Here is a 26376-nt window from a genome sequence, read left to right as displayed (position 1 = left end):
TAGAGAATTTTATATTGTATTTTATATAACAAAGCTCTGTCATTCCTGTTTTATTATCAGAATATTCACCCTAGAGGAAAATTAAGAGAACCCAGGAAACTCTTGTTCTTTACATTTTATGCATAAAAGCCAATAAGCACCGATCAATTATTGTTAAATTTGAAAAAAGTCGTAACACAGAAACCCTCTGTTAACCTAACAGATGTGGGAAAGCCTTTAGCTACTGCACATATCTTAACCAGCATGATCACCTTTCCACTTCTTACAGCCTGTGTAACAATGGAAATGGTATTTATCCCTCTGGGCATCATTTGGAAAAGGTGGTAGTGGTAATCTATGTTATAGTGCTATTGTTAGAATTACAGTCAGCACATGTAGAAAACCTGGTAAAATATTTGGCATATACTCTACATTTAACAGTCACTACTATTTCTAATGTTATAGAAAAAAATTAGCACTATTTATGTGCTCTGCTTTAAGAAAATAAAGAAAAAAGAAATTAGAATTAAAATAAACTACTGGTAATGTTTAAGCATGTTACACTTGTATAATAATTTTTTAACATCTGATTTTTTAAAATTACTAATCATATTACAAAAGGAATCACTGTGGAGTAGCTTTTTAAGTTTATTCAGCAGCAAAGCAGTAGAGAAACGAAGCCAAATTACTCAAGAATTATCAGAACAAAAGATAAAACATCTTAAAAGTTATAAAGGAAATAAATACATTTTAGGAATACATGTTTTTCAAGAAAGTATATGTGGTGAAATCTTAATATTATCACCAATACACTATCATCTAGACCTTCTGGGTATATTCGGTTTTCCTATACTTTTACAAAATTGTGAAGAAAATACCATTCCGGAGAGTCCCTCCCAAAGCACTCCACTCCACACTCTCCGATGAACACTGAGACTTCATTTGCTGGTAAATCCTGAAACTTGCATACCATGCCTTACATGGTTTGACTCCTGGGGGTTAAGTACTTTTGTGTTTTTAAATGAATTTCTCTTAACAGTCACCATGTTCTTATCCACACTGCCTCAAAACTCTCCCCTCAGTATCATAAGACAGAACATGACTCACTCTCTCTTCTTATGTCCATTTACCAACCCTTCCCCTGCCAAACTTACCCCAAACTGTAGATGAGAGCCCCCAGACAACAAATCTGTTGTTTATCAACATAATCCAGGTCCCGCTTCAGTGTTTATCAACCCAAACCCTCTGCCCAAACTAGGCCTCTGCACAGAAGACCTATTCCAATGCCTCATCATTTTTCACTGACTTTTCTTCCTTCAAGACTTCTGGTTAGAGGAGACAGAAAAGAGGATCAACCAAAATTTTTAAAAATTCTGCCCTCCAGGATCTTCTTCAAATATCTAGATGCTGCAACGGCTCTTTTATTCATGATTTATTTTTCATACAACTGTGTTTAGGAAGAAGCTAACTTAAATTAAAATAAACAATCCTGGCTGGGCAGTGGCTCATGTCTGTAATCCCAGCACTTTGGGAGGCCGAGGCGGGTGGATCATGAGGTCCAGAGATTGAGACCATCCAGGCTAACATGGTGAAACCCTCTCTCTACTAAAAATACCAAAAATTAGCCAGGCGTGGTGGCACACACCTGTAGTCCCAGCTACTTGGGAGGCTAAAGCAGGAGAATCGCTTGAACCTGGGAGTCAGAGGTTGCAGTGAGCGAGATTGTGCCACTGTACTCCAGCCTGGGTGACAGAGAGAGACTCTGTCTCAAAAAAAAAAAAAGAAAAAAAAGAAAAATAAAATAAAATAAAATAAAATAATCCTAATTATCAGAGATTTTGAAAGTGGAATCACATGAACTGCAATTTGAAAACTATTAAAAGATAGCACTTCAAATGGGGAGATCCTTCAAGAGATATACATATCCCCAAAGCATACCAAATTAGTAAGTCAGCAAGCAAAACCATATGTTTTATCCATGGGCTTATCAGCAGAGTGGAAGCCAACATTTTATGTGAGTCTGCATTCTTTAGTATGGCACTGGAAAAGCAGCACTAACTATCAGCAGAGTGGAAGCCAACATTTTATGTGAGTCTGCATTCTTTAGTATGGCACTGGAAAAGCAGCACTAACTGAATAACGAAAGAAGCGAGTTCTAGTTCTGGCTCTGCCAAAAGCCAATTAGGTTATTTAAATTCCAGGGCCTCAACTGCAAGACAGTGCAATGGCAGAACTACTACATGCCCTGATTTGCACAAAAAAATCCCAGTTTACACTGCATAATTACTAACATACCCTCATTCACTCTCCACCAAAGTGTCCTAGTTTAGACAATACATTATATGATCATCCTTAATGGTTAAGAGCACAAACCCACAAACAGTCCTATAGTTACTCTCATTTTCATGTAAGAAAACAGAAGCTTAGATTAAGTAATTTTCCTTAAAAGTTAATAGTTCAACTAAGTTATAGGGCCCATGAAAACAACTAACTCTAAGGAAAAATTAAATCTTAACAAACATGTATATTATTCAACAAACATTTCTTGAGTGCTTTAAAATAAAGCAAGGTACAGCACAAAGCACTAGGTGCTTCTTCAGTGTGAAGCAGGAACATCCAGTGATTAAAAAGTGAGATGTCCCAATATTTGTTAGCATATGCAACCATGTCAATAATGCTTTTGTCTATGAAATGAAAAGCTAGTTGAAGTTTGATTGATTTCTGACTACACAGTTGATTTTGGTAGTGACAGTAATTATGTTCTACAGAGTCACCACAAGCACTGAATCAGTGAATACTGAACCACTGCTCCTAGGGGAAATACAGGATTAGATTCCCGCCAACCTTTGATCACAAGATTTTCATCAACCAATCAATACATAACCTTGTTTTATGTGTGTTTCTGTTTAAAGACACCTTATTTCACATACTGTGTTGATTAAATAACACTGAACTCAGAGCCAACAGCACAACTCAGGCCCAACTGAAGCTTCTCTAACATGTGTATTTTCTCAGTAAGGCACATCACAGCCTTCCCACACTTAGAAACACTAGACAGCACTCAGTCCTATGCTTGGCAGGTCATCTTAAACAGTGAAATAACCAATAAAAAGCAGAAATTAAAAAAAAAAAAAACCAGTGCTAACATTCCTGCTAAAATGATATTTGTTTACCAAGCTGAAACAAGAAGGCCAAGTACTTGTTTGACCTCAGATGAGACTGTGTGTATCGGGCAACTCAAAATGCATGTTGCTCTGCACATGTCTACAAATGACCATTAAAGCCCAGTGAATAATGACTTTGGCTTACTTGCGAACGTGGAATTCACAAACAATAAGGATGGACTGTGATTGTCCTTACCAATTTAAGTCCTGTAAAAAGATACTTGACTTCCTGATTGATAAAACAGCTAAGCTGAAGTTGATTTTCCTTTCCTTTGGTGACTTCTTCTTCTTCAGATTCTGTACATTTCATGCTTTGTAAACTAAGATAAGGAATATGCCAACGGGTATTCAATTTGTTATATACTCTTGAATATAATACATTATCCTAATTCCATTAAAATTAATAGTATCATTCATTGGCATTTAAAACATTTTAGTCTCCCAATAAAGATTCATTTCAACATACTTAAGAATGTTCATTTGGCTACCAACAATTCTATAAACAACAATGAGTAATAAATGTGTATTAAAAGATAAACTGCAATAAACTCTGCACTATAAACTGGTATTTAGTGTGGTCTTATAATGGTCTTAGAAGCCCAAAGGTACATAAACATAATTTTTTTCTAAGATTTTCTAACCATGACCTAGAAAACAGTACTTTCCTGATTCATGTTTTATTAACTGGTTCAATCTCATGTATATAGTTGATACACACCATTTTATACAATTAAAAAATTCTTTATTTTAAAAGTTATTATTAACAGTCACCTTGACATATAAGAAATTAATTCTTTATAAGGTGAATAAAAATGAGGTAGACTCTGCTAAAGATGTTCTTAGGAAAAAATAATAAATATCCTTCAAGAAATAAATTTAAAATAATTATATTAATCAAAACATAATGAATAATCCTATTATCCTTCAAGGTCACTCCAATAGGTATACTCTTCCAAATTCCTAATTTCCATTATTGTATTTTTTTAGGCATAAAAACCTCTGGGCTGGGTGCAGTGGCTCACACCGGGAGGCCAAGGCGGTAGATCACCTGAAGTCAGGAGTTCCACACTAGCCTGGCCAAGAGGGTGAAACCCCCTCTCTACTAAAAATACAAAAAATTAACTGGGCATGGTGGCATGCGCCTGTAATCCCAGCTACTTGGGAGGCTGAGGCAGAACTGTTTGAACCCGGGAGGCAGAGGTTGCAGTGAGCCAAGATCGCACCATAGCACTCCAGCCTGGCGACAAGAGTGAAACTCTGTCTCAAAAACGAACAAACAAACAAAAACAAACAAACAAAAAAAAACCTCTGAAGAATTTTTCTTCTACCCACCACCAATCAATCAGCCAATGATGCTATTTATGTCAATTCTAATAAGGTAGACAGTCTATACAAATCTTGGCTTATAAGGATACGTAGTTTCAAACTCAACACCGAAGAACTGATCGATTAAACTTTTCTTTTTAGAAGGTGTCGCTGCCGATGCAGATGAAGAGTCTGTCTGCAAAAAATTAAAATAAAAATTCCAACTTTATATAAATATTAATGTATATTTTCTTCCATACAATCCAGTTTAGTAATACATATTTAAGTTTTTAAAATGTAGTCCCTTAATGTAAAATCCTTCAAAAAACATTACAAAAAATCACCAATGAATTAAGTTTAATAAATAATACATTAAATGTAAATGTCGTATGCAAGCTTCCAAATTCTGACTACAGATTGAGCATCTAAAGTATTTAAATACATATCTACCCATTAAGATGAACTTATTTTAAGCCTTTGCGGGGAAAAAAATTAAAAAAAGAATCAAGATATAATAAAAGTCTATAATCACAAATATATTTCAATTACCTCTTTAACAGAATCATCCTCTATGGCTTCCAATTTCTGTTGCAATACTCGCATCATTTGTATCCAACATTCATTAGCATCCTGTAATGTAAAAAAAGACAGTAAGTAATCCTGGCAGTGAATGATCTACAAAATTCTTCCAAAATAATCGCTGTCTCCTAGGCAAGAAAGTGGTTTCCTTCTTTAAAAATATTAAGCCAAATAAGAGATATGATCTCCCAAAAAATAATTCTAGAATAGCTTATTCATTCAACAGACATCTGCTGAGCTCCAATTTGTGCTAAACACTGTACTAGATACTCAGCATAATAGCAGTGAAAATATAAAATTCAAGTAGAGATAAGGGTTATGAAGCGAAAAAAAAGCAGGATGGAAACAGTAAGTGACCAGGGGAAGGGAAGTGTGCTATTTCAACAAGGTCATCAGGGAAAGCCTGAGGCTTTGGTCTTGGAGCCATGAGATCTGAAGGAGGTGAGGGAGCTGGTCTTGCACTTGTCTGACAGCCAAAGGAACAAGAGCAAAGGCCCTGCAGGAAGAGGGCACTTGAAGGGTTTAAGGAAGCCTGTGCAGCTGGAGAGAGGCAAACAACTGGCAGAGTGGTAGTGATGAACTCAGAGAAAAAGCCAGGGGCTAGAGGATTTAGGACTGCAGTAGAAATCACTAGGGAGTACTGAACAAGGGGCCAACATAATCCTATCTTCATTTTAAAAAGGACACTGTGGGCTGTGTAGAGAAACTGCAAAGGGGCAAAGGCAGAAGCCAAATGATCAGTTAAGACTACTGTTGAGGTTCCAGGCAAGAGACAGCTGTGGCATGAACTAGAGAAGACTGATGTTTATATTTCGAACTATGTTCCAATAAGTATGGTAAATGTAGGAAACCTAAGTTTTACATTTACAGAATGAAAAATACCTTGCCCTTATTACCTGTTGAAGATACTGTCCTTGTTCACCCTTCTCGGCAAACTGTGGGAAAGCCATGTGCAAAAACTGCAGTAGAATAATAGGTGGAATACTGGAAGAAGTTTTATCCATGGAATCAAACAAATCTCTAAGGGCTTAAAGACAAAGCAAACATTGCCTTAGTAAATTAGTCACATACTTAATACATGCGACTGTAAATTAATTTTAATTAATCCAAACAAAAACCTACTTAATTTTTTTTTTTTTTTGAGACGGAGTCTAGCTCTATTCCCCAGGCTGGAGTGCAGCGGCACTATCTCGGCTCACTGCAACCTCCACCTTCTGGGTTCAAGCAATTCTCCTGCCTCAGCCTCCCAAGTGGCTGGGATTACAGGAGCATGCCACCATGTCTGGCTAATTTTTGCATTTTTTTTAGTAGAGACAGGGTTTCACCATGTTGGCCAGGCTGGTCTCAAACTCCTGACCTTGTGATCTCCCTACTTCAGCCTGGGATTACAGGTGTGAGCCACCACACCCAGCCGCTTAAATATTTTTAAGTGTATCTACTCTGACAATTGTTGGACTCTCAACAAGAAAAAAAGAAATCATTTTTAAATCTTAAAGAACTCACCAGAAGACCTTACAAAGCAATCACTAGTTGTAAACAACTTCAGAGCCCTGCCTCTCTCTTTCTTCTTGCCAGCCTTTGTCTTCCCAAACAAAGCAGGGTGTTTTAATTCAGTACAAAGAACACATAACCTCTGTGTAGGGACCAAACAGACATAATGTAATCATTCTGCTACTCTGCCAAGATCAGGATAGCAGGTCACCTCTCCCCACTTACCTCCCTTTAAATCTATAATTGGTTCTCATCTACTCAACTCCTGGGGATTTAAATCTGGGTCCTTAAACAGCTGACTCTACTGGACAGCTAAGAACCAAAACTACTAATAATTTACCTTCTTCAGAAAACCTTCTTTCCACTTAACCCCTCACAGCATCATGAATCTCACAGTCATGGACTAGTCTGTTCTCTTTGAGTTCGAACCATTTCTCCCCTGCTGACTTCCTAGTGATCATACCTTGCTCTGCTTCATGTACAGCAAAACTCTTCCTCTAGCTTACCTCAACTTGTATGTTTTATTAATACCCAAGATGTGAAATGTCACCTATCATTATTATACAGACTGAATCCACCAAATACCACAGCATCTTAGCACAAAGCAGGGGCTCAAAAAAATGTTACTGAATAACAAAACGGAACACAATGTTTAAAAAATATTTTTGGAGGGAAGGCTGAAATTTAGGCATCACTACTAAGCTAATTATTTTTTTAAATAAAAGCCTACATTTTAATAATACTTTATATACTACTCAAAAAAAACAGACGATTTAAGTTCTAGTATATACCATCAACAGAGCATCTCAAAAGTATTTCATTAGTTTAAAAGAAAAAGGTCAAGAAGAAATGTAGATTAAAAAAGACTAGTAAGACACAACAACTAAATGCAATGTGGGATCTTAAACTGAATCCTGAAGCAGGAAAAAAAATTTTTAATGGACAATACTAGGACAGCTGGCAAAATCTGAATAAAGACTGTATTTTAGAGTACTGTGTGAAACTCCCAAATTCTAAAAAAAAAGTTTGTTTTTTGAGACAGTGTCGCAGTCTGTTGCCCAGGCTGAAGTGCAGTAGCACAATCTCAGCTAACTGTAACCTCCGCCTCCCAGGTTCAAGTTATTCTTGTGCCTCAGCCTCCTGAGTAGCTGGGATTACAGATATGTACCAACACACCCGGCTAATTTTTGTATTTTTAGTAGAGACGGGGTTTCACCATGTTGGCCAGCCTGGTCTCAAATCCCTGGCCTTAAGTCATCTGCCCGCCTCAGCCTCCCAAAGTGCTGGGATTACAGGCATGAGCCACAGCACCCAGCCCAGATTCTGAAAATTAAGAATTATCTTGTGGTTATGAATGTCCTTATTGTTAGGAAATACATACTGAAGTATTCAGGAATAAAACACCTGATGTCTGGCACCTTATTCTAAAATGGTTCAGAAAAAAATTACATGCATAATGGAAAAATGAGAAACCAAATGCAATTAAAAGTTAGTAACTGGTGAATTCTTACAACTTTTCTGTAAATTTAGATGTATTTCAAAACAAGAAGTTAAAAAGTCAGGAAGCAAAAATGTAAAGAACAGTATTTTTCATCACACCAATACTATTAGCTGCATATATGATGCTGGAGAAGCTGCTGAAATTCTGAATTATTCTAAGATACATAAGCTGTCAAATGAAGTAGATATAAACGATCACACTTTCTCACTAAAAACTTCAACAAGTAAGTCTACTTTAGGAAAAAAGGTTAGAGTAAAATCTCTCTAACTGCAAATGACACAAAAGAAACCTGTTTATAATATCAAAAATCAATGGTTGACAACAATGAGATAACACTTCATACTTCTTGGATGGCTACAATCAAAAAGACATATAATACTAAGTGCTGGTAAGGACACGGAGAAATCCGAACCCTTATACCCTTCTGGGGGAAATGTAAAACGGTGCAGCTCCTTTGGAAAATTCTGGCAGTTCCTCAAAAGGTTAAATACAGTAACCATATGACCCAGCAATTAATTCCACTCCTAGATACATACCAAAGAGAAATGAAAGCATTTGTCCACACCAAGACTTGTACACGAATGTCAGGAGTATTTGTAATAGTCGAAAAGTAGAAACAACCCAAATATCCATCAATGATGAATGGATAAATGATACGTGGCATGTCCATACAAGGCACTCTTATTTAGCAATAAAAAAGAATGAAGTACTGATACATGCCACAATGTGGATGAATTCTGAAAACATTATACTAAGTGAAAGACACCAGTCACAAGAGACTACACATTATCTAATTCCATTTAGTACAAAAGTCCAGAGTAGGCAAATCTAGAGAGAAGGAACACACAGACAAATGTTTGGGTAGGGCTAGAAACGGGAAAGGAGGTGACTGCTAGATGTTATGAAGTTGCTTTTTGGAATGATAATGTTCTAAAGTTAACATTTTAGTAAAATTTGCACAACTCTGTGGATAAACTAAAAAACAATGAATTATACACTTTAAATGGGCAGATTTTATGATATGTACACTATATCAATAAAGCCATTAGAGAGTTAAAAAAAAAAAAAAAAAAGGCATGGCTGTAAAACCCTATTGACCTAACCCAAAGACTTAACAGTATTAAAATGTCCAAAATTACGTGAGGGGTATATTCTCTTATGCAATGAAGAAACCAGTTATTTCTATCCTTTAAGATTACTATTTCTCCTCATACACATCACTTCTTTACACCAATACTCACTAAGACCCTCTTTTATAATGATACATCGATTGTGATAAAACCCGTCGCTGGCTCTCCCCAGTCAACCCCAAAGATATATTACACAAATCAAACCTGAAGCCAAAATCATAATTTAACCAAAAAAATCCAAAGATTATTTTTCACAAAGGACAGACATCACTGATTTATAATCTGGATGATAAAATAAGTACCAAGTTGCTTAACTTAAGTATAACATACACTCCAAGCTTAATGAGGTGATGTTTTACAAAAGACATTCTGGAAACTGCAAAGGATTTTGAGTGAAAACTAAAATGTCTTACTCCTATTAAAAAGTAGTATATTTAGAATACAAACCTGCAGTGATATACTGCGCTGAAGCCATCTCCCCTGAAGCTCTTAAGGCACCTGCATACCTAGGAACATTCAAGCAGAGTTAAATAATAGAATTCAATTCATTCTAACACTCAAATGGGAAGCAACCAGTTAAAAGGAGTTATTACGACACCCTCAACTGCAAGTCCCGCGGAGTTGTTCCCACCTTTCCTTTTCTTCTCTCCTGGTCTTGCATTATATGGGGAAAAAAAGGAATGCTGAAAAGGGAATTTAGATGGAGCCTACTTTAAGCTCTTTTCCTTTGTCAAACGCATATAAAACAAACATTTTATTTTATTTTTTATTTTTTGAGACAGAGTTTTGCTCTTGTTGCCCAGGTTGGAGTGCAATGGCAAGATCTCGACTCACTGCAACCTCTACCTCTTGGGTTCAAGCAATTCTCCTGCCTCAGCCTCCCGAATAGCTGGGATTACAGGCGCACGCCACTATGCCCAGCAAATTTTTTTATTTCTAGTAAGAGACAGGGTTTCACCATGTTGGCCAGGTAGTCTCAAACTCCTGACCTCAGGTGATCCACCCACCTCAGCCTCCCAAAGTGCTGGGATTACAGGCATGAGCCACTGCACCTGGCTAAAACAAGCCATTTTCTCAAAGTACTGTGAAACAAAACTATCCATTAATTACAAAGAAAATAAAATAACACAATCTCTGAAATAACTTGGAAGAAATAAGCATTAGATCAAAAACATTCAGCATTAGCTTGCTGTGTATCGTTAAATAGGTCACTTAAGGTTTTAGGTCAGTTTGCTCATCTGTAAACTGAGGAGCTTCTATTAAATGATTTCTAAATTCACTTTCAGCTTTATGATCCTCACTTAATTTACAACAGTACAACAAACTGGCCATGCAAAGGAAATATTCAAACCGCAGTCATTACTCACACAAAGTCTTATGACAAAAGCTCAGAAATTATCATTCAGTTAATATCAAACATTGAAGTAGGAGGGAGACTGCATACGCACTATGATTAAACTATGTGTACACACTATACACCCACTAGAGTGATTAAAATTAAAATTAAAAAAAAACTAGTATCACCCTATATTGGCAAGAATGTGGAGCAATCAGAATTACTGATCTAGTCAATAGTAATATGAATGGATCTCCAAGCTAGATCCTGAGTGAAACAAGCCAGAACAAAAGAAAAGCACAACCTGTAGGATTCCATTTATTTTACGTTTCAGAATGTGCAAACTAATATGAAATCAGTAGTTGCTGGAAGTGGGTGGAGAGGATAAGGATTAACTGAGAAAAGGCACACACAAGACTTTTCTGAGATGATAGAAATGTTCTATACTTTGACAGGCAAATGGATTACAGAGAATTCGCATTTGTCAAAACTGATCAAACTAAACACTTAAGATATATGCATTTCACTAGATGGGAATTATATCTCAATTTAAAAAGCAAACCTCTATGCTTAGGTAGTATGAAAGAAATCACAGAAAGTATTGTGTTAAATTGTATTCAACTGAAGGGTTTTGTTTTTCCCTTTTTCATTTGTTTGCATCTTTCGGAAACTGCTGTGACTAAACAAACTTTCTTAATTTTTCAATACACAATAATTCACAATAATGCCTGAATTATGTGTGTTCGTTTTTAAAAACCTGAAAATCATTAAATTTCCCTGTTAAGACATTTTAGCAACTTCTTGAAAGGCATTTTTGAAATTAAAATGAAGTACTAATATAGCAGACATATCCCAGAACATCACTTGGGAATGTAATTAGCTATATAATTGCTGCTGTTACTGAATTTTATTTCTTGTTATAGGGTAACATGAATATGTAACTACTTCTACATTTATGGCAAAGATAACTAATGAATTATCAACCTTTTTTTTGTAACTAAGAAAAGGAAAGTCATATGTAATTTAATATCCAAAAAACACTTCCCATATTAGAGCAATAAAATGTAATTCCTAATTAATGTAAAACCATCTATTAAGCCAAATAACATTAACACTGAAGTTTATAAAGAAAAATTTAGAAAAAGAGACACTGACAGAAATACTGAGAGGTTTTACAGTCAAAAGTACTGAGAATCTTTCCTTATCTCTGTCAAGTCGATATATAAAAAGTACTGATATAAAAAATCTGAACATAATAAAATTAACCTAATGTTTATTATACTTTGACACCTACAGAGAGAGGACATTTTGACTTTTCTAGTCCCCATAAAATATTCAATCATACATCAGATCAAAAAGACAAACTCAAATTTCCAAAATAGGCCAAATCCTTACCCATGGTGAAATAAAATACATTTATAACATATGCTTTCATATATGTGTTTCTAAATCTACTGGCTAAATAACTTGGCTTAAACTCTTGGGGGTGGATGTGGAACAAATGAAAAGCACATATAATGCTAATGAAAATACAAATTGGTACCTCCGTTTATGAAACTGGTTGGCAAAACTTATCAAAACTGAATATATACATCCCTTTATGACCCAGCAGTTTCACTCATATATATTTTGTGCATATGCATACATACTCATATACACCCAACAGAAACAAATGCATGTGCCCAAAAATGTACTAGAATATTCAGAGCATATTTTTTCATAATCACCAAAAACTGAACATAAACCAAATATTTATCGACAGAAGAATGGATGTCAAATTGGTAGTATAGCACACAATGGAATACTATACAGCATGAATAGAAATGAACCACCAATACACAGAACATGGATAAACTAAACATCACGAGCCAGACCCATTAGCCAGTCATCAGCCAGACAAATGGGCCCAGTTTGTACACTTCTGTTCACAAAGAGTTCAAAACTGGTAAACTGATCTATGAGATCAGAAGTCAGGATAGTATTTCTAATTTGGAAAACATAAACAGTGGTAGTGATTAAGATCTGTGAGGGGATTTTTAGAGTGCTGGAAGGGTTCTGCCTTTATTTTGGGTACATGGATGTGTTCACCCTGGGACAATTCATTGAGCTGTACACTTACAATTTGTATACTTTCTGCATGTTATAATTCAATAATCAAAAATAAATGGGCCAGGCGTGGTGGCTCATGCCTGTAATCCCAGCACTTGGGAGGCCGAGGCAGGTGGATCACGAGGTCAAGAGATCAAGACCATCCTGGCCAACATGATGACACACTGTCTCTAACAAAAATACAAAAACTAGCTGGGCGTTGTGACACGTGCCTGTAGTAGTCCCAGCTACTCATGAGGCTGAGGCAGGAGAATCACCTGAACCCAGGAGGCGGAGGTTGCAGTGAGCCGAGATCGTGCCACTGCACTCTGGCCTGGAGGTAGAGTTAGACTGTCTCAAAAAAACAAAAAACAAAAACCAAAAAACAAAAACTGGGCTAAAAGGAAAAGATAACAGACTTTCTAGTGGTTTTTGTTAACATTTGAACAGCCTCATCTAACAAATAGAGAACAAGCAAAATCTCAGAACTAAATGTTTTCATTACTACACAAGAGTAAGTTAAGTAAACAATCCAAATATGAAACTTTAAGTTAGAAAATAGACAATAAAACAAGCCTAAGGTAAACAGAAATAAGAAAAAGATAATACAAAAAGTAGGATGAATCAGACAAATCAAAAAATTGAATGAACAAATCTAATAGCCAATTCTTTGAAAGCTAAAATACAAATCTCTAGCAAGATAACACAAACAAAGGGAGGAAAACACAAATAAAACAAATAAAAAATAAAAATACAAAAAAAAAAATACAGGTCCAATGGTAGAATAACTCTTAAGCTGAAATAATTTAAAGACAGGACAATTTTGTAGGAAAAAATAAATTACCAAAACTAACTTTAGAAGAGAATAAGTACATTTAAAATACCCCAAAGGCCGAGCACGGTGACTTGCGCCTGTAATCTCAGCCCTTTGGGAGGCCAAGGCCGGGGGATCACCTGAGGTCAGGGGTTTGAGACCATCCTGACCAATGTGGTGAAACCACATCTCTACTAAAAATACAAAAAATTAGCTGGGCGTAGTGGCGGATGCCTGTAATCCTAGCTGCTCGGGAGGCTGAGGCAGGAGAACCGCTTGAACCCAGGAGGCGGAGGTTGCAGTGAGCCGAGATCACGCCACTGCACTCCAGCCTAGGCGACAGAGCGAGACTCTGTCTCAAAATAAAATAAAATAAAATAAAATACCCCAAAAAAGCTGAGTGCAGCCAATTTCATGGGCAAGTCTTTCAGCAGCAGATCAGTCCTATAAAAATATGAAAGAAAACAAAAGTTCCAGGAAAAGACAGACATAGAACTAGCATAACTCTTAACACCAAACCCTCACAAATCAAAAAAAAAAAAAAAAAAAAAATACAGCCAGTGGGAGTGCTATACATCAGTCTTAGTAACAAATGACCCCAAACATCCTTTTAAAATGTTCCAGCAAATTAAATTCAGCACTATATATTGAAAGAATACGAACGCATCAGGAATATAGTCTATTAGGCTAACTATTAACCTAATGTATCACAAACAAATCGATCCAGTAAGAAAAATCTTAGAACTAGGTCAACAAACAACATTTGACAATTTTAACATATATTTCTTATTTTTAAAGCATCTCCAGTAAACAAATGATGGAGGGATACTTTCTTAACATTCTTAAGAATATTTCCACCAAACCTGAGGGGAGGACAAGAGGAAAAAAAAAAAGAAAAAAAGAATATTTCCACCACATGCAAGGTCAATATTTAACCCTAAAACACAACAATCTTATTAAAATCAAAAACAAGAGAATTCCACAACCATCTACTATTTAACACTATGTTAAAAGTTCTAGCCAGTGAAACACAAAAGAAACACGAAGTAGGGCCGGGCGCGGTGGCTCAAGCCTGTAATCCCAGCACTTTGGGAGGCCGAGACGGGCAGATCACGAGGTCAGGAGATCGAGTCCATCCTGGCTAACACGGTGAAACCCCGTCTCTACTAAAAAATACAAAAAAATAGCCGGGCGAGGTGGTGGGCGCCTGTAGTCCCAGCTACTCCAGAGGCTGAGGCAGGAGAATGGCGTAAACCCGGGAGGCGGAGCTTGCAGTGAGCTGAGATCCGGCCACTGCACTCCAGCCCGGGCGACAGAGCAAGACTCCGTCTCAAAAAAAAAAAAAAAAAAAGGAAACACGAAGTAAACTGCCTGAAATAGACAATACTAACCTGAGTAATGGATTTGATTACCTATTTAGAAAATCCAAGTATTAATAGAAAATAGGTCTTATTTCCTCATAAATATAAATATCATAAATAAATCATAATCATAAGTATCATCATAAATAAAATGTGTTTTCAGGGTAAATAAATGTGTTTTCAAGGTAAATAAAAAGTATATTAAAATTTTCAAAGAATATAAGGACTATTTCAGTATTAGGGGAAAGTACACCTTGGAACCATGGAAATCTGATATTTGAAATTAGTATGCCTGATTTCTTCCCATCAGCTAGCAGGGACAATAACAAAATGATCAAGGGAAAATTCATCTAACAGTACAAAATACAAAAATTCAAAACAGCTGGAAATAAAACACGTGAAAAAAATCCATCTTACTGAAAGTCAAATAAGATCTGGAACAATGGGGAGACAGCCTATATTCCTGATGGGAAGGCTAAATATTGCAAAAATGTCAATTTATCTGAAACTTATGGTTTCGGATAAACATTATGGTCAAAATCCCAAAGGTTGACACTCCCACTATATATCCATTTAGAGGGAGAAAGGTGTATTGAACAACATGACCATGAAGTTCAAAGAGATACAAAATATGGATCAAACTATCCAGTAATACATTGAAAGTAAGAAGGATGCATTACTATACACCAGATGGTTAAAATGGCATAATACAAACACATATTAAAAATCAGATCTCAATAAATAAACCCAATTAGGAAATCTAGGACCAGGTCTCAAAAATATTTAATAATACATACGATAAAAGATCAATGTGCATCAATATACTATAAATGGTAATTGGAGAAAAAAAGAGAAACCTAGATTTTTACCTTGTAAGAGAAATGTTAAGTCACCAACAAACTCACCAGTAAAAAGTAGTTCAATCTTACCAGTAATCAAAAAATATTTATCATTATAATATTTTACTTTGATGAATATGTACAGAATGTAGCATTCATATTTTTCTACCTTTTGGGATAACAATTGCCAATATCTAAAAGGTCAAACTATCCACTCTAATTTATTAACCCACCAATTCCATTTCCAGAAATTGATCCAAAGAATCCTATGCATCAAGATGTACTGCAGAACTGTTAATATGTAAGCATAAAAACAAAGACATGAGCACAAATTTAAGACTGTTCGAATTGGTTATAAAAAACACATACACTGCTACACATATGTTTAAAGAAAAAACCCAAGTATAACACAAATCTTCATCCCTTTCTCTTTTATTTTGAGACTGAAGTCTCACTCTGTCGCCCAGGCTGGAGTGCAGTGGTGTGATCTCGGCTCACTGCAGCCTCCGCCTCCCGGGTTCAAGCAACTCTCCTGCCTCAGCCTCCCCCTCCCAAGCAGCTGGGATTATAGGCCCCCACCACCAAACCTGGCTAATTTTTGTATTTTTAATAGAGATTGGGTTTCACCATGTTAGCCAAGCTGGTCTTGAACTCCTGACCTTCAATGATCTGCCCGCCTCAGCCTCCCAAAGTGCTAGGATTACAAGCATGAGCCACTGCTCCTGGCCCATCTCTTTATTTTTTTAAGAGACAGGGTCTCATTGTATTGCCCAGGCTGGAGTGCAGTGGCATCATCATAGCTCACTGTAGTTGCAAACTCCTGGGCTCAAGCATTCCTCCCAGCTCAGCCTCATGAGTAGCTGGAACTACAGGTACACACCACCACACTCAGCTATTTCTTTTTTATTGCAGAGATGTCGGTCTCACTATGTTGCCCAGGCTGGTCTTAAACTTCTGGCCTCAAGCTATAGATTCAGCCTCCCAAAGCACTGGGATCACAGGCATGAGCCATCACATCCAGCCCAGGGCACATCTTCAATCTGTGTGAATTAAATGTATGATGCATTTTCATCATATCCTGACATAACGGCTGAGAAGATGACTAAGAAAAAGTGAGTTATCAACTATGTAGACTTTTCTGTTATTTAAAATTTTTTTGTCAAGAACAAGTGGAAATCAATTACTTAGAATGAAGATTTGTGTGCCAGATGTGGTGGCTCACACGTATAATCCCAATATTTTGGCAGACCGAGCTGGGAGGACTGATTGAGGTCAGGAGCTTGAAACCAGCCTGAGCAACATAGCCATCTCTTGTCTCTACTTTAAAAAAAAAAAAAAAAAAAAAATCAGCTGGACATAGTGGTGCACGCCTGAGGTCCCAGCTACTCAGGAAATCAAGTCAGGAGGATCCTTGAACCCAAGAGGTCAAGGCTGCAGTGATCTGTGATCGTGCCACTCCAGAGCCTGGGCAACAGATCAAGGGCCTGCCTCAAAAAATAAAAAATAATTTAAAATGTTTAAAAATTTTAAATGAAGATATGCCCTCAAAAAGCTAAAAAGAAAATAATTTTAAGTAGTATAAGCAATTCCACATGCAATTTCACACAATGAACATATCCCCCAGACAGCTGTGAGATGAAATATGTGGCTTTTCTGTTCCCTCTGAGTGTCTCAGTTCTTGCATGCCTCTCATATGAGCATCTCACTGAACTGAATGAGACTCTAGTGTTTAAAGATAAATATTTTCAGCCAGGCAGAGTGGCTCACACCTGTAAACCCAGCACTTTGGGAGGCTGAGGCAGGCAGATGACTTGTGAGGAGTTTGAAACCAGCCTGGACAATATAGTGAAACCCATCTCTACTAAAAATACAAAAATAGGCATGGTGGCACACACCTGTAATTCCAGCTACTTGGGAGGCTGAGACAGAAGAATTGCTCAAGCCTGGGAGGCGGAGGCTGCAGTGAGCTGAGATCACACCACTGCACCGCAGCCTGGGTGAGGGAGTGAGACTCTGTCTCAAAAATAAATAAATAAAAAATAAGAGAGAAAAAAAAAGATGAAACTGGATACGCTGTGTATATTGAGAGGTGGGGCTTGCTAGTCTCCAATACAACAGATACGGCAATGTGATACTGTCTTTTGAGGAGTAATTTATAGAATTTGGGGATGATTTTTTATAACATATAGTTTTCACTCTAGGTTCTAAATTGAGAACCTAACTCCAGAAGTATGATGAGATTCCACTGTTGGGCGGCATTAAGCAAGCCATTTCAAACCTTGTTTTTACCTGTGGCTATAGTTCTTGGTCCTTACTGCCTCTTAAGCTAATCCAGTCTATTTCTCTTGAATACACTTTCCTTCTACTCTCCATCATTAAACATCCCACTTATTTATTATTTTATTTTACTTTATTTTATTTTGTTTATTTTTTGAGACAGGGCCTCACTCTATTGCCCAGCCTGGAGTGCAGTGGCAAGCTGATGGCTCACTGCAGCCTCGACCTCCCGGGCTCAAGCAATCTCCCACCTCAGCCTCTGAGTAGCTAGGACTATAGGCACACACCACCTCGCCTGGCTAATTTTTGTTTTGGTTGGTTGTTTGTTTTGTAGAGATGGGGTTTTGCCATGTTGCCCAGGCTAGTCTCAAACTCCTAAGCCCAAGTGAGACACCTGCCTCGGCCTCCCAAAGTACTAGGATTACAGGCACGAGTCATCGCACTCGGGACCCACACCTCCCACTCTATAGAACCTGCCAAAGACAAGTTCTGCTAAGTATTTGTGAGGATGATCTTCCTCATCTCCAGCTGTAAAACACTTTTCACGGAATGTTTTTCTGTTCTTTCATTCTTGTTATCAATTAGTGCCATTTTTCCAAAGACATACTACCATCCATGACATCTTGTATCAATTAGGTTACTAAGTGCACTCTCTTGAGAAAATTTAGAATTCAAAAACTACTTCTTTTGTTTGGCATCAGAGGTTGCTGTACCAAAAAAAAAAAAAACAAAAAAAAAAACTAAAAATAAAAACCAAAAAGCAAAAACAGTAACTTTCACTTTTTATTTTTTTTAAAATAAGAAAAAACAAAAAATGCTTCTTTTGGTTTCAGGAAAATAGAACCACACAGGATGAAATCTCCCCTGCTTATAAAGAACTCTTTCCAAAACATAAAAGAGCACTCTCCCAGGAAGAGCCTAAAAGGCATCCAAGAAGAAAATAGTAGAGGAAATCTTGGAAGTGAGCCAAGGCTATCTCCACCGGCCACTCCCAAGGGTGCTCGCCAGAAAGCTACCCCAGCAAACTACCTATTCAGATAATTTGCAACTGAGACTTAAGGAAGAGAATATGATTGCATGATATGAGTACACAACCTTCAAACAAATGAGGGAAGAACAACCCTTACATCCAAAAAGAACAGAGTTAAAAGGCCAAACAAGAAAAAAAAAAAAAAAAAAAAAAATCTTTAAACAAAAATACTTCAGAGCCTCAGAAAAATAAAAGCAGGATTTAGATCCAAAAATTAAGAATAAGGAGTTAGAACAGAAGGTCATGATAAATAAGCAACGAAACAAAGCAGACGTATGAATCAGTAAAATGTAAGACAGAACTGAGGCATTTTCCTGGAGCACATCACATAAAAATTATAAAAATTTAAAACATGGAGACAAGTTAGAAGACTAAAAAACAGATCTAGAAATTTTAATATGTATAAGAAACCAGGTAGAGGAGAAGCAGTATCTAAAGAAATAATGACCAAGAAATGTCCTAGAGTTTGGGACAAGAGTCCTCAGACTAAAAGTGCTTACTGAGTACTAAATAAGATAAATAAAACCCACACTCTCACATTCTTGGAGCACTGGGGGAAAGAAAAAAAAAAAGAGAAAACCCTAAAAGCTACTAACAGAAAAGAATAAAAATCAAGACTGATGTCAGATCTCTCATCAGTAAGCACGGACACACAAAAATAGTGGAGAAATAACTACCAGTCACTGAGGAAAAATGGCTTTGACCTAGACTCTTGCCCCAAGCAGTATTATCATCCAAGGATAAGAGGAAAGGGTAAAATAAATCAATATTTTGGGATATATATATAAAGGACACAGTAAGATTCACCAGGCAATTTTTAAAGCAAAATTAAAATAAAAACTGTATTAAAGAACCAAATAATAATCTTAGCTACCTAGAATTCAGAGGATAATTTGAATGTCAGTACTCTGCTTAAAATTTTCCAATGGCTTCTCTTTGTCCACAACACAAAGTCCACACTTCTTAAAAATGACTTCAAGATTTCTGGCTGGCCCCTGCTAATCTCCCATCTAGCACCTTTTCTACATCCATTCTTCTCCAGGCAGTTGCACTGAGTATGCTGCAGTCTCCTGCCTCCAGACGCTTGCTTAAATACTATTTCCTCCAGTCCACTCTTACACTTCCCTAACCTCTCATCCAGGCTGGCATAATACCTAACTGTTTAAATACCAGTTACTCTAAGAAGTCTTCCCAAACTATCCTTAGATACCCCTTATGAGCCTCCTTAGATGTTCTCATAGCAGCCTACATTTCCCATCAAAGCAGTTCTGAAACAGTACCTGTTTACTTGATAGTCTTTCTCTATTAGACTGTAGGTGCCCTGAAGACAGATACTGTGTCTTGCTCACTGATAATACATCAGCTGTAATCTATGCAGTTTCTCATAAATACCTGACAACTATTCACTTCAGAGAAATGTAGAAAACCTTTAAAGTCACTCTTTCAGATTTCTGCACAGTCCTTCTCTCCCTTCTCTTCTGCTCAGTTCTATCACAACATTTCACAAGAGACTGAGGGAGAAAACAAAAATCAATATTCATAAAGCTGTCTAGAATCCAAATTGTAGTTCAGAATTCTATCATAAAGAACTGACAATTTATGTATCAAGACAGTTGTATAAATTTAGTCAGAATTAAGTTACATATTTTTTAAGTTACATTTATACTTACTGGAAGAAAGGACCCTTATTTGTAGACTATTTCACAGGTTCTCGAAACATTTGTAATTAATTCTTTACTCTTTTCCTTTCATACGATGGTATAAAAACAAAATGTTCTTTCTTTTTTGAAACCAGTACTGACATAAGGATAGACATATATATAAATGGAAAAGAATCCAGGATCCAGAAATGAACCTATACATTATGATCAACTGACTTTCAAAAAAGGTGCTAAGACAATTCAGTGGGGAAACAACAGCCTTCAACAAATGATGCTGGAAGAACTGGATATACACATGCAAAAGAATAGGCAAATACCTCCCTCCCTCCCACCATACATAAAAATTAACCACAGGCCTCAATAGAAGAGCTAAAAGTATATTAACTCTTGAAAAACAACAAAGAAGTAAGTTTTTGTAACCTAGAATTAGACAGTGGCTTCTTACATACGAAACCAAAAGCATATGTGACAAAAGAAAAAATTAAAATTAAGATTAAACTACATCAAAATTAAAAAACATTTGCACTACAAACGTACCATGAAGAAAAGTAAAAGGACACTGCATACAACAGACTTAGGAAAAAAATTTTTAAAAAAGAAAGTAAAATGACAGCTTACAGTATAGAAGAAAAGATTTGCAAATTATCCATTGGGTAAAGACTTGTATATATGTAAAAACACAGTTCCATTTTTAAAAAGACAACCCACTTAAAACACAGGCAAAAGATTTAAACAGACATTTCTCCAAAGAAGATATACAAATGGCCAATAAGCACATGAAAAGACGCCCAACATCATTAGTCACTAAAACAAAATGTGCATGACAACCACAATGAGATACCACACTTCACACCGCTAGATGGCTTAATCAAAGACAGAAAATATTGGCAATCTTCTCACATAGCTGGTGAGAATGTAAAACAGTACTGTCGCTTTGGAAAATCATTGTGGCAGTTCCTCAAAACGTCAAACGTAGTTACTATTATGAAAACGTTCATCTACACAAAAAACATGAACGTTCACAGCAGTATTACTTATAACAGCCAAAAAGGAGAAACAATCCAAATTTCCATCAACAAAATGAATGGATAAATAAAATGTGATATATACATAAAATGAAGTATTATTGAGCCATAAAATAGGAATGAGGTATTATATATGCTATAACATGAATGAACCACGGAAACATGCTAAATGAAAGAAGTCAGTCACAAAAAGATCACATATTCTATGATTCAATTTATATGAAATGCCCAGAATAAGCAAATCTATGACAGAAAGTAGATTAACGTTTGGCTAGGGCTAGAGGTGGGTGAAAGGGTATAACGAGTGACTACCAGTGAGTATGACATTTCTTTTGGGGGAGGCGGAAAATGTCCTAAAATTGATTGTGGTGATGGTTACACAAACTTGTGAATACTGTAAAAATCATTAAACATTTTAAAATGGTGAATTATATAATAAATTAATTATATCTCATTAAGATGCTAAAGAAAACAAAACAAAACAATACTACTCACCCAAATGTGAACATCCCTTACCCAAAAAAGACTGCAGCCTTACCTTTTAAGGGCATCTTTGAGTTCAGGCACAGAACGAATACACTGAACTGTGGCATTCATGTAACAAGTGTTACCAAGGTTTGTCAATCCACATGGTAACTCCATCTAGTTTAAAAAAAAAAAAAAGGATTAAATCATTAAACCATTTTTGCAAAATGACATGACATATATAAATCACTAAAATTCTCATTTTGAATCAAGTACCATTTACTAGCTTCTACCAATTTATATTCTGCCTTCATCTAAAGAAACAGTTTTATTTCCCACTCCCCCCAAAAAATGTTTACTTGGATCATGCTGGCCATCATATTATGTTTTAGTTTCCTTCTTAAAAATAAGAGAATAATCATACTAGTCTTGCCTTCTTGGCAGGTTTATCAGGAGAAGAGAATAGGCAAAACATGCATAGAAACACTTCAAAACAAAAAGCAAAATAACAGGTTGGGTACAGTGGCTCACGCCTGTAATCCTAGCACTTTGGAAGGCTGAGGTGGAAGGATAGCTTGAGGTCAGAAGTTCAAGGTCATCCTAGGCAACACAGCAAGACCCTGTCTCTACCAAAAAAAAAAAAAAATTTATTTTTTAATTTGCTGGGCATGGTGGTGCACGCCTACAATTTTCACTACTCAGGAGGCTGAGGTGGGAGGATCACTTAAGCCCAGGAAGTTGAGGTTACAGTGAGCTAAGATCATACCACTGCACAACAGCCAGGGTGACAGAGCAAGACCCCATCTCAAGGGAAAAACAAAAAACAAAAAACAAGAAAATGAATGAATGGCACTCAATAAATGCAAGGTGTTTAAAAAAAAATTTGACACATGTGTTGGCCAGTTTCTAAACTGATTTTGCATTTAAATTCAGGATAAAATGTATATATTTTCCACATGAAGGATTTAAAAAATTTAAATATCCCAGCATTTAAACTACTCTTTGACCCTGTTTTCTCATAAACAATAGTAAACACTTATATAGTACTATCTGCCAGAAACATATTTATTACAGATATTAGCTAAATATATATAAGTTAAACCTAAATAAATTCACTTGGAAGTCTGAAAACCAGTAGTAAGGTGTACAATATCAAAAGAAACCCTAACTGTGCATTATTTAACCACAGAAGGACTCCCTTAATCTAATTAAAAATAATAAAACTCTTATTTACAGATAAAAACATCTATCTTGGTATTAATGATTAAGTCTTCAAGACATTTAGATACTACTTTCTGAAAGACACTGTAATAATGGTCCTTCAAAAAGTAGTATCAAACATATAAAATCTGGCGTGTCTTACAGCAGATGCTAACTGTTCTTCTGTCATGTCTTCTACGAAGACAGTTTTGGCTGAGGGTTCTTCTGGAAGAGCATCTGCTGACCCCATCATTAGTAGAGTCATTCCCTGTTTTTAAAAAAAGTTATTTCATGAAAATCCTTAAAAGTTGGTAATGTTTATGTCAAACAAAAGAAGCCAGGCACAAAAGAACACATATTACATAATTCTATTTGCCAAAAAAAGTAAATCTACAGAAAGTAGATAAGTTGCTGCCTAGGACTGGAGGTGGGAAGAGGGAGTGGCTTTAAATTGGTACAAGTTTCTTTCTGGGGTAATAGAAATGTTCTAAAATTAGATTGTGGTGAAGGCTGCACAACTCTGTAAATACACTACTAAAAAATCACTGTATTGTTTAAAACAAGTAAAAAAGCCCTGGGGTGGCTGTTTGAGGCCAAGGCAAAGGTGTAAAGAAACTTTTTAGTGATGAAACTTCTAAATCGTGATTGTGGTGGTGGTTACACGACAATACAGAATTGCCCAAAGTCATCAAAGTGTACATCAAACACAGATGAATTTTACTCTATATAAATTATACCTAAATAAAGCTGAAGGAAAAAACAAATATTGCCATAAAGACACCTAATAATGTTTAGAATATTGTAGCAGAGGGAATTTCTCAAATGATTATTAACATTTAGTGGCATCACCTCTCTCCATAACAAACTAACAACTAATAAAATTCAGACCAGGCATAGTGGCTCATGCCTGTAATCCTAGCACTTTGGGAGGCCGAGGCTGGTGGATGGTTTGTGTCCCATTCAAGACTAGCCTGGGCAACACGGCGAAACCCCGTCTCTACAAAAAATACCAGTATTAGCTAGGTATAGGGGTGCGTGCCTGTAATCCCAGCTACTTGGGGGCTAAGGTGGGAGGATCACTGGAGCCTGGGAGGTTGAGGCTGCAGTGAGCTGTGATCTCACCACTTGCATTCCAGCCTGGGTGACAGAGTGAGACCCTGTCTCAAAAAACAAAACAAACAAACACTAATAAAATTCTTTCAGTGAGTGTCTGTTGTGTAACTGTAGTGATTGTTTACATTTAAAAACAAATATTTTTAGAGCATTAAATTCTCCATTACTGAAAAATGTCAAACCAAATACAGAGTAAATTTGTTCAAAATATCCAATTATATAATTCTACACATTAACCTAAGTAAATACTTTTATTGAATACATATGCAAACACTCCATACAATCAATAGGACAAGGAAGACACTGTCATTGTAAAGCTCATAATCTTAAAATATGAACAACACCTTACTCTCTTACTCAATATCTTAATTGGAAGGCATGAACACATGAGACAAAGAAAAAGGTAGGACCAGAAGTGGAGGTTTAAAAAAAAAAAAAAAAAAAAAAACAGGGAGGGAAAAATGATAGCTAGAAAACTAAAAATATCCAGATGATGACTAAAATTAGGAAATTATTAAGGACAACAAATTCAGTTAAGAATACCTACAATTAAATCTAAAGACCTTTATTCTATCACCTTTTATTTCTACATAGACATAAGATCATTGCAAAGCAGTAAAGCAGTACTAAGCCATCACTACAGAATTTTTTTTTTTTTTTTTAGAGACAGGGACTCACTCTGTCACCCAGGCAGCAGTGCAGTGGCACAATTACGGTCACTGTAGCCTCAAACTTCTGGCCTCAAGTGATCCCCCATCTCCCAAAGTGCTGGGATTGCAGGTATAAGCCACCCTACCAGGCCAAGAATCTTTTTCCAAAGACAACTGTCTCAGGAGCCAACTATTTAAAGAATATACTAGCAATAACCAGTTGGAAAACACAATAGAAGAAATGCCAACATATATCTAAGAATAAACATAACAAGAAAAATGTCATACTTTAATAAGAGAATAAAGCTTTACTTAAGGATAGAAAAAAAGCACCTAAATAAATTGAAAGACATGACAAGTTCTGTACTTGAAAAATTACTACAAAGATGCAATTACAGTTATATAAACTTAAAGAAATTCCTTTACAAAACCTTGCAAAATGATTCACTCATGCAGCAAATTTACACCCATGATAATAGCTAAGAAATTTCTGAAAAAGAATAGAGACTAAAACAATGCCCTTAAAAATTATTGGGAAAAAGGATTATATAATGAAAAACATTGAGAAAAACTGTATAATTTAGAAAAAACATACTATCAGCTCTCCACTTCATACCATACCACAACCATAATGAATTAAAGATTCAAATGTAAAAAAATTAATATTCATAAAAGAATGCAAGTGAATCCAAAAACTCATGCACTGTTGGAAGATTTTCTAAAATTGACATAAATATTAAAAAGACTGATGTAACTAGCTACACAAATCTTAAAAATGTCTATAAAACATTTGAAAACAATAAACTAGGGGAAAAACTACACCATATATACTAAGCACTCAAAAAAGCAAATCTATAAGAAAAAGCAAATACATACGACAAAAATGGGCAAAAGAGATTTAAAAAAAAAAAAGGGCTTAAAATTAAAGAACTAGGTAAGCTTCTACCTTAAGCTAGAAAAAGTAAAAATAGGCTGGGCGTGGTGGTTCACGCCTGTAATCCCAGCACTTTGGGAGGCCGAGACGGGCGGATCACGAGGTCAGGAGCTCGAGACCATCCTGGCTAACATGGTGAAACCCCATCTCTACTAAAAATACAAAAAATTAGCCAGGCATGGTGGCAGTCACCTGTAGTCCCAGCTACTTGGGAGGCTGAGGCAGGAGAATCGCATAAACCCAGGAGGTGGAGCTTGTAGTGAGCCAAGATTGAGCCACTGCACTCCAGCCTAGGTGACAGAGCGAGACCCTGTCTCAAAAAAAGAAAAGGTAAAAATTAAAACCAAGCCATGTGTGGTGGTGCACACCTGCAGTCCAAGGTAATCGGAAGGCTAAGATGGGAAGACTGCTTAGCAGCTCAAGGCCAGCCTAAG

At 36.3% G+C, this 26376-nt stretch overlaps 1 protein-coding gene across 2 annotated transcripts in view; it reads right to left on the bottom strand.

The window, feature by feature from the left end:
• The window catches only part of USP14 (ubiquitin specific peptidase 14), a 53864-nt gene that overhangs the window by 10621 nt on the left and 16867 nt on the right, over positions 1 to 26376 (bottom strand). The window contains exons 4-10 of one of the 2 annotated variants that reach the window (XM_007974487.3): positions 23409 to 23513; positions 22119 to 22222; positions 9597 to 9655; positions 5924 to 6054; positions 4998 to 5078; positions 4559 to 4644; positions 3340 to 3454 (exon numbers count right to left, since the gene is read on the bottom strand). In XM_007974487.3, the coding sequence (XP_007972678.1) occupies positions 3340 to 3454; positions 4559 to 4644; positions 4998 to 5078; positions 5924 to 6054; positions 9597 to 9655; positions 22119 to 22222; positions 23409 to 23513 (681 nt within the window). The remainder of the gene's footprint in view (positions 1 to 3339; positions 3455 to 4558; positions 4645 to 4997; positions 5079 to 5923; positions 6055 to 9596; positions 9656 to 22118; positions 22223 to 23408; positions 23514 to 26376) is intronic. The other variant, XM_007974488.3, reaches the window with a different exon arrangement.

This window comes from Chlorocebus sabaeus, chromosome 18, assembly GCF_047675955.1.
Source record: "Chlorocebus sabaeus isolate Y175 chromosome 18, mChlSab1.0.hap1, whole genome shotgun sequence".
Classification (NCBI taxonomy): domain Eukaryota; kingdom Metazoa; phylum Chordata; class Mammalia; order Primates; family Cercopithecidae; genus Chlorocebus; species Chlorocebus sabaeus.
Note: the sequence above shows the minus strand (reverse complement) of the source record. Positions and strands in the feature narration are given on the sequence as shown.